Here is a 12,028-nt window from a genome sequence, read left to right as displayed (position 1 = left end):
TTATAGTGCTATATAATAATAAGCAAAGGAAAAATGAAATTAAAAAATCAAAAAGCATCAAACATTTAGTGAGTCAAGAAAAAATATGTGCAAGACCTGTACATTGAAAAATAAACATTGGTGAACAAATGTAAAGACTTAAATATAGAGGTAAATATTTCCATGTATTGGAAGATATTTTTAAGATGTCAATCCTTCTCATATTTACCTAAAAATTTCATATCATTTCTTTTTGCAGAAATTGACAAGTTGATTCTAAAATGTGGATAGAAACAAGGGCTGGCAAGAGGGATGGCAGATGATGGGAGTGTTGTGTCACTGCAAGGAGTCTGTAGGGAGCTCTCACCAGTTTAAAAGTTGTGTTTTTTTTTAAGATTTTATTTATTTGTTTTTTGAGAAAGGATGAGGGAAGGAGAAAGAAAGGGAGAGAAATATCAATGTGTGGTTGTCTCTTGTACACCTCGTACTGGGGCCCTAGACCACAAACCAGGCCTGTGCCCTGACTAGGAATTGAAGTGGCAACCCTTTGGTTCACAGCCTGCACTCAATCCACTGAGCTACACCAACCAGGACCCAGTTTAAAAGTTTTTGATTCCAGTCAAGATGGAGGCATAGGTAAATATGTCTCACCTCCTTGTACAACTAGATTACAAAAACAAACATCACCCACGATTCTCAGAAAATCGAATTGTATGAAAGTCTGACAACCAAATGGCTTGTGAAACCATATTCATCCAGACATTGCACATATAATCCAGTATTGCGCTTTTCTACAATAGGCCATGCTACTAAGACAGGGAGTCAAAGTAGCTCTACCTAATACAGAAACAAACACAGGGAAGCTGCCAAAATGAGGAGACAAAGAAATATGGCCAAAATGAAAGAACTAAACAAAATGGAGATTAGCAACCTATCAGATGCAGAGTTCAAAACACTGGTTATCAGGATGTTCCAGGAACTCATTGGGTATTTCAACAGCATAAAAAAAAGACTCAGGCAGAAGTGAAGGTTACATTAAGTGAAATAAAGAAAAATCTACAGAGAACCAACAGTGGTGGGGATGAAGCCAAGAATCAAATCAATGATTTGGAACACAGGGAAGAAAAAAAGCATTCAATCAGAACAGCAAGAAGATAAAGAATTAGGATAGGCTAAGGACCCTCTGGGACATCTTTAAACATATCAACATCCAAATCTAAGGGACACCAAAAGGAGAAGAGGAAGAGCAAGATATTGAAAACTTATTTGAAAAAATCATGAAAGAAAACTTCCTTAGTTTAGTGAAGGAAATAGACATATAAGCCCAGGAAGCACAGAGCCCCAAACAAGATGGACCCAAATAGGACCATACCAAGACACATCATAAAGCAAACAAGCAAACAAGTAGAACAGGAACAGAATCAAAGATGTGGAGATCATCTGGAGGGTCATCAGTTGGGAGGGAGAAGGGAGAGAATGGGGGGAAAGTACAGAGATTAAGAAGCACAAATTGGTAGGTACAAAATAGACAGGGTGATGTTAAGAACAGTATAGGAAATGAAGTAGCCAAAGAACTTATATGCATGACCCATAGACATGAACTAAGCAGGGGGGCGGGGGATTGATGGAGGGAATGGGGGTATCAGGTAGAAGGAAGAAAAGGGGGAAATTAGGACAACTGTAATAGCATAATCAATAAAATATATTTTATTTTATTTTTTAAAGATTTTATTTATTTATTTTTAGAGAGGGAAGGGAGGGAGAAAGAGAGAGAGAAACATCAATGTGTGGTTGCTAGGGGTCATGGCGTGCAACCCAGGCATATACCCTGACTGGGAATCGAACCTGCGACACTGGTTCGCAGCCCGCACTCAATCCACTGAGCTACGCCAGCCAGGCTAAATATATTTTTAAAATAGAAATGAAAAGCAGCTAGAAAAGGAAAAGTAATTTTGAGAAAAAAAGAACAAATTTGAGGACCAAATGCCTCCAATTTTCAAGACCTACTGGAAAGACCCCTAGTTAGTACAATGTGGTTTCAGTTTAATGATAGACATGTATCAATGGGAGGGAACAGAAATAGATCCATACATTCATGTTGAATTGATCTATCAAAAGTATCAAGGTAATACAATGGGAGAAATAATAGTTTTTTCAACAAATTGTGCTATAGTAATTTAATACCCATATGAAAAAAGGTGAATCTCAACCCTTACTTTAAACTTTATATAAAAACTCAAAATGGACCATATACCTAAATGTCATGTAAAAGCTAAAACTCTTAATTATTTAAGGAAACAGTGAAGACAATGTTTGCAACCTTGGGGTAGGCAAAATTTCTAAGGTAGCACATGAAGGCACAAACCATAAAAAACCTAATATATTTGATTTCATGAAAATTTACAGACACCATTAAGAACAGGCAAAAACTATCCAATAACTCGGAGAAAGTATTCAAATAGAAGAAAGACTTATATAGAATACATGGACTCAAAATTAAATTTAAAAAAATTTTAAGTAGGCAAAATAATTTGTTTAGACACTTCACACTACTGTTGGGAACCGCCCTGACTGGTATCAGAGGCTGAAACCCCCGCCTAGCTAAGGCTAAGGGAACACCCTTGGAACTGTAAGCCAGCAAGGAAACAAAAGCTTATCTTCCTGGCAGGAATGCTGCTTCTGCTGCTTTATTCATGACTGAACCCCCAAAAGCTTGGTCGGTTAGCCAAAGACGGGTAAGATTCCCCACGGGGGGAACGACCTAAGCCAGGCACGATCACTTTTGGGAGGCCCCCCAAAAGAAGGACTTGGGGGGGGGGCTGCAGCAAAAGGGGGGTGATGGACCCTCGCTCCTCGGCTTTGACATAGTCTGAGTTCTCAGCGTCTGGGAAAAAATCTCCTTATCTCTTGGTTACCTAGTTCCCTTGCTCCACCTAAGCCTGAAACAATGACAGGGTGGTGCAGCTCGGTACCGAGAAGTGCGGATTCCCTGGGTGATCGGGCCTAAGAAAGAATATGTAAATTACTGTGAAACCTTCTTTGTTTAGAATGCTCTCAGTTGAATGAGAAGGGTCTTAGGAGGAAGTTAGTTTGTTCCTCAATCTTACAGCTCTTTGACCCCCAACTCAATAGACGGGCAGAGTTCTTTGTTTTCTATAGTTCCTTACTTCCCCGAATGAGTACTGTACTTTACCTGAATTATTATGCAAAATGAGCCTAATAAAAGCAGGTATGGACGGTAAATCAGCGCGCTCCCCACTAAGGGGGGTGGCCATTTCGTCCCTACTTCCCCACAGAAACTAGTCTGTCTCTGTGCATGTGTTGTTTTTTCTCGCGTGTGTTTCGGCGAGCCATCCACAGCGTTCCGTGGTCACTGCTGGCCGGTGACCCACGCGCAACAACTACACACGAAAAGATATCTGTATACGTAAAATTAAGAAGACTGACAATTTTGAAAAGGATGTGGAGCCTTTGGAACTCCACAAATTTAATATAAATAATAAAACCACTTTGGAAAAGTTTAGTAATTTCTTATAAAGTTAAACATGTATTTATTACATAACCTAGCCTTTCACTCCTAGGCTTTTATCTAGGAGAAATAAAAACATGTGTCCACACAAAGCTTATCTATAAATGTTCAAAGCCAAATTCAAAATGGTCAAAGATTGAAAATTACCCAAATATCTATAATATGTTAATGTATAAAAAATTTATGATATATCTACACACTGAGATATTATTTGGCAATAAAAATGAGTGAACGTCATATATGCTCAACAATATACACGAATCTCAAAAACATTATGCTAATAGAAAAAAGCCAGACCTAACAGTATATACTGTATTATCCCATTTATGTGAAATTCCAGACAAATAACCAATGTTTTCCTGAGGTTGAGACTGGGAGGATTTGAATGCAAAGGCAAATAAGAGATTGTCTTAGAGTCATAAATGGTTTATACTTTGGTTCTTGTATTGTACATATACATATGTGTAATTGTCAGTATTTTTTTAATTATATACTTATAATGGATGTAGTTGGTTATATGTAAACTACACTCCAATAACACTGATTTTTAAAATCAAATAACCCATCCAATGAAGAGTAAGCTTCATTAATTTTTGTGTTTAGTTCTTGCATGTAGTCCTCTAAAACTTGGAACTTCATTTTAGCATGAAAGTGTTCCACCTCAAAGCAGTATGTCTTTTCTTCATTATGCTGTGTTGCCTTTCCTTGTTAATTTTTCAAATCTAGCAAAATAAGCTACTCACCAATATAGTTCTTTGACATCACAACTTCTCTGACTTCAATATGAACAGAGCCTTTTGGTATCTGCACAACCTCCAGGTATCCTGGAACTGAAAGGACAGTCTATGTAAATGGATTCTGCAGCCTTAGTCAGCAGATGAGTGGTTATTACCATTCAGTAGTACGTCTCCTTCTTCTTCCATGCTTCCTTTGAGTTTTCAGTTTACAAATTATGAAATATGGACAAACTCCCCTGTGGGTTAATGAACACCTCTAGAGTATTTTTCTTTTTTCTCTAAAATTACCTCATGATAGTTTTAATGCTAATATAAATGTATTAGCATTTATATAACATGTATAATACTGGTTCATCATTTTTTTCTCAACCATGGCCCTCCTATCAATGCTCTGCAGGAATTCCCATCTCAAAGAAACATGGCAAAATGAAGTCAAGTAGAAAGAAAATAGTATTCACTTAAGATGTCTTAGATGAAGCCACATTTCATACTTTAAAGGACTGAAGTTAATTTGGGGAAAAGGCAATGTCTCTTACATAAAGAAATTTTAAAATAAGGCAGGGAGGGAATCCAATGTTTTGGCTACTCCATGTACACCAGAGGTGTAAGGAAGAGTTCTCTCTAAACACTTACCTCCTCTGGGCAACGAATTATTGAAGAACCCTTCAATGGTATCGCATGTGCTTCCGTCCCCTCCGCAGACTCGACATCTGTCTTCCCTAGCATCAGATCCCAAAATATTATCACAACCTACATGCTGAAAACAGAGAATATTCAGTGTGTCAAAAACAGGGATTCTTACTAAACAATAAGTATAGCGCATTTACTTGTTTTTCCAGTAGAGAAAATATTTTCCTCTTTCCATTTTTACCTTCGCTCTCCAGTTAGCTCTAGCTAACATTTCTGAACACATAAATTTTAATTAAAAAAATTCAGATTCCCCAGAAATGTATGTTGATACTTCTAATCTAGAATTCTTTTTCATTTATAGATTCTGAGCTTCAATTCTTAGAATATTTTAATTTGTTAGCAATGGGCTCTTATATACACCCTCAGCGAAGAAATGCAAAAACTAAGGAAAATGGCAGTTAGTCCTCCACAGGTTATGACAGTTAGAGTCTTGACTAGGTGTGGAGGTTGGCCCTTTCCAGACCCCTGGCTCTCTGGGATATCCAACTGTTAGTGTCAAGGATCAGCTGTGAAATTCATTAACTAGGTAAATCTTTAAAAATGAATACCTGTTTCCACTAGCTGAATAAAACTACCATAGATTCTACCTTTGAATTTTTCATTTCATCATAGAAATGTGGATTCTTATATATTTTTGGTACACATTTTGGTAGTTAAATTTGTATATTTGACATTTAGCCATTGACGCCAGGCATGTAATCTCTCTATAAAACCTGTACCTGGGTCTTTGTTATCTAAAAAGAATTTTAATATTGTCACAAAAATAACTTTTTCTTTAAGTAAACATACACACACCCACACAATGGACTATCAGATACATTGGGAGGCCAGGAGCCAAAAGGACACAAACTTTTGCAAGAAATTATGAGACTGTGTAAAGTAGACAGTGCTCTAATCTTTTCTTTCTTGATTTCTGGGACTTAGCTTTGCGCATCTCTTTAAAGTAAAACAAAAACAAGAAAAAACTTGAGACCAGTGAATTTTGTGATTTTTCTTATCATGATAAGATTCATATACAGGTCCAGGAAAATAGGATGCATTTGCTACTACAATTCCCAACAGGCCTGGTTAATTTTCTAGAGTAATTTCTTTAACAGGGTAAAGATTAACTTTATAATAAAAACCATTATAAATGCTTTAAAAGGAGACAAAGTACAAGGAGCATAGATGTTTCACACTTTGAGGAAAAATCATGCGATGAAATATATCAAATTATCTTCCAATGAGAATATACAGTAGCCAAATAAGAGCAGAATCCTCATTGCCTCTCTTTTCCTATGATCTTGTTTGTAAACAGAACAGAATCTGAATATTTTGATAGCTGTAGCTATCGTGCTAAACATAAGCAGAACACCAGAATAAATCACATTTGCATGGCACTTGAATATCAATGGGTCATTCTACTTTTAACTATATATATTGTTATGCTTACTAAAACCTGCATTTCTTTACAGTATACTTTTCTTTATTAACGCTGAGCACAGTATCAATTAGTGGCTACTATCTGAGAAAAAGAAGAAAATGCTCAAAAACGCAACAAAAAGAAGTGAAATTCATAATCTGAGCAACCTTGCATTCTCCGTTGATACAGATATCCAGTGAATCCGTATTGCACTGAGTCCCATCAATCACTGCAGGGGAACGTTCAGTGTAGAAATTGTAACCTTCAGCCAAGCAGTTTAATGCACAAGGTTTTACTCCACCTGGACAAATACAGTAAAACAGAAATAAATGGAGTGGATCTTCTAAGAAACAGCAATTCAATACTATCCATAGCAAATGTGCAATTCATGTAGCATCATTCCCTGACTATATCCCTAGGTGTGTAGGTTTCTTTCCACCTTTGCTAAAATTTCATGCTAATTTTCATTGCTTGTACAACTTTATGAAGGTCCTGCTAAGTAGTTTTAAAGTTTACAAATTTTAGGTGTTTCCAGTATATATATCTACAGCATATTTTGGGTTAAAAGGGATCACCGTGGAGGTACCTAAATGCTGAAAAAAATAAATGAAATAAAAACTACTTTTAAAAATGAACTAATAAAGTTTAAGGAGGCCTGAGACAATAACCTCATACAACAAATAGGAATTTCTGCAATATATGTAAAACTTATAACTAAAGCTGATACTAAAACTCTGTTACTTCAGCAGGGACTTGGTAGGTGTAGAACAAAACTACTTGTACCTCTTTTAAACATGTCATAATCCATGAACATGGCTTTAACATGGAGATAAACTGTTATCAGGTTAGCAAAGATAAAATTAATTATAGCATTATAATGAGATCATTAAAATAATATCTCATTTTATTTTGTGAATAAATGCATGTAATAACTTGAGCATTTTGTCACCTGAGCATTTTGGCAAAATGTCGTTTTGTCACTGACATTTGTATTTTTTAAGATTGATGTAAAAAACAGGCACAAATAATAGCAATTTAAAACAACAAGCAGAATATATATCATAACTTCATAGTATACTGGAAAAGTAGAAATAAACACAAATATAGTTTATACAAAACAGTGTATGAAAAGGTGATTTATAAATCTATAACTATTGATTTAATGTATGACTTAAGAATACTTCCTGCTGAATCTTCATTTCAACTTCTCTTTAAAATAAAGCAGACTACTTCTAACGAAGAAAATAGGGTAGAAGGATGACATGGCAAGCCTAGGTCTCAGTGAGGGCGAAACCAGGCTGCTGGCGGGCGAAGGGAAAGGGAGAAGCCAGCTGGGCGGAGCAGCTGGGTGGGGGAAACAATGACAAGTTAGACACAGAATGTTCCGTTAAAGGAGATCACTGTATGGTTGATTGCTGTCATACAAGAAGGGGCCCAGTATTGTCAGACAATACTGTATTTTTCAAGAGAAGAAGAAAACCTAGTTTATTAAAATATAAACTGTTCACCCTGGCTGGCGTAGCTCAGTGGCATAGCTCAGTGAACCAAAGTGTCCCAGGTTCGATTCCCAGCCAGGGTACATGCCTGGGTTGCAGGCCATAACCCCCAGCAACCGCACATTGATGTTTCTCTCTCTCTCTCTATCTCCCTCCCTTCACTCTCTAAAAATAAATAAATAAAATCTTTAAAAAATATATAAACTGTTCTTAGAAACTCATTCAAACCTTTCAAAAATATTGGGGAGGTTCAAACATGGATGTTAAGTAAAATCTGTTCCTGAACTGCCAGATTACAGCCGCTGGACTAGGTTCACATTTCCTCCCTTTTCTTTGTAGGCTATGCTGAGAATGTTCTTGTTCAGCTTAGGTGAATAGCACATTTTGCTGTCCTGAGCTCAGAAATAATGAGTAATAAAATAATTTCTTTCTGAACTGAAAATCAAGGTATTTATATCTACTTTTGTAAGACTCACATACAAAATTCCTCTAAATTTCCATGAATATTACAGGCTTTTTTTTCCCCATTAGTACTCAACATAGTTCTTTGCCCATTTTTTATATTAATGCTTTGAAATTTAATGTAGCTTTTTATGTAACAGGCTTTAAAAAAAGAACACTAGTCTTTTATTTACTAGATTTTAATACTATATTAATTATGTAAGGTAGTATTTGATAGGCAAGACATATAATTGCTATAGTTGTATTCCGTATGCCACTACACTATGTGATAATAAAAAATGTATATTTCCTGTTTTTTCACTGCTGAAGATGTATTTAGCATCCTCTGCTACAAGGAGTTTTCAGAAGAGGCATTGCTATCAGTCAAGAAGGGATATAAGATGACTCTCTAAAAGGAAGGTCACATTACCAATTACCTTCCATTAAAGCTCATTATGAATTTAGGGTTAATTCATTCCATTCACAATTGCCTAGATTCTAATGATTAAATCTGTGAATTACTTCAGACACTTAATTCTTCTCCTCCTACAGTAAGACAAAACAATTCAAAATGTATATGCACCTAACAAAAGTGATTTAAAATACACAAAACAAAGTTATTTTAAAAAATCAAAGAAATATAATAGTTCAAGATGTTAACACACTTCTCTCAGTAATTGATAGAACTAGAGCAGAAACAATCAGAAAGAATATAAAAGATTGGAAACCAATCTTTTTAAATCAATTAAAAATCTAGAATAAATCAAGTATTTGGAAATAAAAATAATAGTTCTAAATAATCCATGGGTCAAAGAAGAAATCATGAAGTAAGTAAGAAAATATTTTGAACTGAAGGAACCAAAAACACATCAAATTTGGGGAATGCAAAAGAGCAAAATAAACCCATAATAAAAAAGAGAATAAAGATGAGAAAAAATTAATGAAAGAGAAAAAAGACAGCAATAGAGAAAACTACTAGAGTCAAAAGTTGATTCTCTGAAAAGGTTAATATAATTGATAAACTTCAAGTAAGACTGATCAAGAAAAAAGAGAGAAAATATATTTTATGAATATCAGAAATGAAAGAGCATTCATCACTACAGATCCCACAGTATAAACAGGATAATGAGAGAATGTTGTGACCCGTTCACTGTCAATGAGTTGGACAACATGAAAGTAACAAATTTATCGATGACACAAATTCAAAAACTCACATAAGTATTAAACAATCTGAATAGCTCTTTTATTTACTAAAGAAGCTGCATTTATAATAATATTTTTCACAAAGAAAACACCAACCCTGTGAGATTTCACTAATGAAACTTATTTTAAAGAAGAAACAATACCAATGTTACAAACTCTTTCAAAATAAATGAGAGTTCCATTTCGAGAAGCCGGAGTAACTCTGATGCTAAAACGTGTCAAAGACATGAGAAAAATAAAATTTAGAAATTAGTTTTCCTTATGAACACAGTTAAAAACATCCTTAATAAAATATTAGCAATTGAATCCAATAACATATAAAAAGATAATAAGTCACCACATGGAGTTTATCCTGAGAATAAAAAGTTTGTTTGACATTATAAAACCTATCAATTCACTACATTAACAGAATAAAGGAGAAAATCACATATAATTAACAGGCACAAATTATACTGAAGGGCATTACCCTTCATATACCCTTCACATACCCTGTGCATTAAGGCAAGAAAATGAAATAAAAGGCATAAAGATTCAAACAGTCTCTATTTTCAAATAACATGACTATTTAGACAGAAAATTCTAAGGTAACAGAAAACAAAGTTAATATATAAAAATCAATTTTATTTTTATGTACTAGAGCTAACAATTAAAAACAAAAATTTAATTTTTATTTAAAACAGTGTCAAAGCACATAAATTACTCAGAAATAGATTTAACAAAAGAGGTGCAAGACCTCACACCTAAAACTACAAAACATAGCTGAGAGAAATTAAAGAAAACACAAATACAAAGAGATACATAGCTTGCTCATAAGTTAGAAAATTCAATATTTAAATTTATACTTTCTCCCTCTATTATCTATAGATTCAACATAATAAGCATAAGCATGATACAAGCATGTTTTTTTCCTGTAGAAATTAACAGCAAATTTCATAATTTATATGGAAATGCAAAGCACTTAGAATATCCAAATAACACTTTAAAAATATCAAAGGTGGAGGAACTTATGCTACCTGTCCCAGACTATACTGGTACAGTAATTAAGTCAGTGTGGCACTAACACAGGGCAGACACATAGACTGATAGGACAAAACAGTCCGTAAATACATTAAAATACACAACATCCCACTAATTATCTTTAGATTGTGGATATAAATATAAAGATCAAAAACATGGCTTGTAGAAGAAAACATAAGAAATTACAGTCTTGAGTTGAAGTAGGCAAAGATCTCTAAGACTGGACGCAGAACACAATAATCATAAAAGAAAAAAATGAAAAATTAGAATTCATCAAAATTAAAATTCTATATTCATTTAAAACACCATGAAAAAAGTAAGAGGAGAGGCACAGACCATGAGAAAATATTGCAAAACTTATCTGATAAATGACTACCACTCCAGAATAAAAAGATAAAACACCAATTTAAAAAATAGGCAACAAATTTGAACACTTTACAAAAGAAGATATGGAAATGGTCATTAAGCACATGAAAATGTGCTCAACAGAATCAATAATCAGAAATTAAAACTACATCGTGACACCATTATATATACACTCCAGAAAAGGCTGAAAACACCAAATGTTGGCAAGGATGTGGAACAAGCAGAACTCAGACACTGTTTGTGGGAGTGTGATATGGTACAACCACTCTGGAAAAATATCTGGCACTAAACTCACACCTACCGTTACCCAGCAACTCTACCCCTAAGTGTTTACCCAAGAGAAATGGAAGCATATGCCCAAAGAAAGACTGCAAATGTTTACAGCAGCTTGTTCATAACAACTGTAAACTACAAACACCCCAGGTGTCCATCAATAGCAGAATGGAAAAGCAAACTGGTTATTATAATAGAATATTGCTTAGCAATAAAAAATATTATATGTGCAATAATGCAGATGGATTTCAAAAATGTTAGGCTTAAAGAAGACCTGTACAAAAGAATAAATATGACAATATCATTTATATCAAGTTCTAGAACAGGCAAAACTAATCTATGGTAAGAAAAAAATCAGAACAGTAGTTGCCTCTCAGAACAAGGAGGGAGAGGGAGCTCTTGAGTGGGAAGGACCACAGAGCTAATGGCAATGTTCTGTCCTTCAATAGGATTTCAGGGGTGTGTGCATTTGTCAAAACTCAGGGAAAGGATAGGTAGGATTTGTGCATTTCATTGTACATAATCTTACCTAAAAAAAAAAAAAGGAAATAAATATTGAACTGTGGTTAACATTACACATGCTTAAGCATTTACAGGAAAGTGTATTATTAATGACTACAATTTACTTTGAAATGTATCAAAAAATAGGATAAATTGATGAAGGGGTAGAGAGGTAACTAGACATGTAATAAGAAATATATACTAAAAAGTTAATGGTAGAACCTTGGTGGTAGGTTAACACCTTGTCACTGTAAAATTACTTCAATGTTGTTCTATGTTGAAAATTTTTCAAAAACGTTAAAACAAGCAAAAATTTTAAGCATACATTCAGTTTTTCCAACAGAAAATTTTAACAAAATTTTGTTTGTATTTTGGGAGCGTGAGCAAACTTCTT

The 12,028-nt window shown here is 34.5% G+C and overlaps 1 protein-coding gene across 1 annotated transcript in view; it reads right to left on the bottom strand.

Moving 5' to 3' along the window:
• Positions 1–12,028, bottom strand: part of ADAMTS6 (ADAM metallopeptidase with thrombospondin type 1 motif 6) — a 238,208-nt gene that overhangs the window by 58,091 nt on the left and 168,089 nt on the right. Inside the window, exons 16-18 of the mRNA XM_045848398.1 lie at positions 6,505–6,638; positions 4,879–5,002; positions 4,252–4,338 (exon numbers count right to left, since the gene is read on the bottom strand). Coding sequence (XP_045704354.1) covers positions 4,252–4,338; positions 4,879–5,002; positions 6,505–6,638 — 345 coding nt within the window. The remainder of the gene's footprint in view (positions 1–4,251; positions 4,339–4,878; positions 5,003–6,504; positions 6,639–12,028) is intronic.

The sequence above is a fragment of the Phyllostomus hastatus genome, unplaced genomic scaffold, assembly GCF_019186645.2.
Source record: "Phyllostomus hastatus isolate PE091 unplaced genomic scaffold, TTU_PhHast_1.1 phas_contig_58, whole genome shotgun sequence".
Lineage (NCBI taxonomy): Eukaryota > Metazoa > Chordata > Mammalia > Chiroptera > Phyllostomidae > Phyllostomus > Phyllostomus hastatus.
Note: the sequence above shows the minus strand (reverse complement) of the source record. Positions and strands in the feature narration are given on the sequence as shown.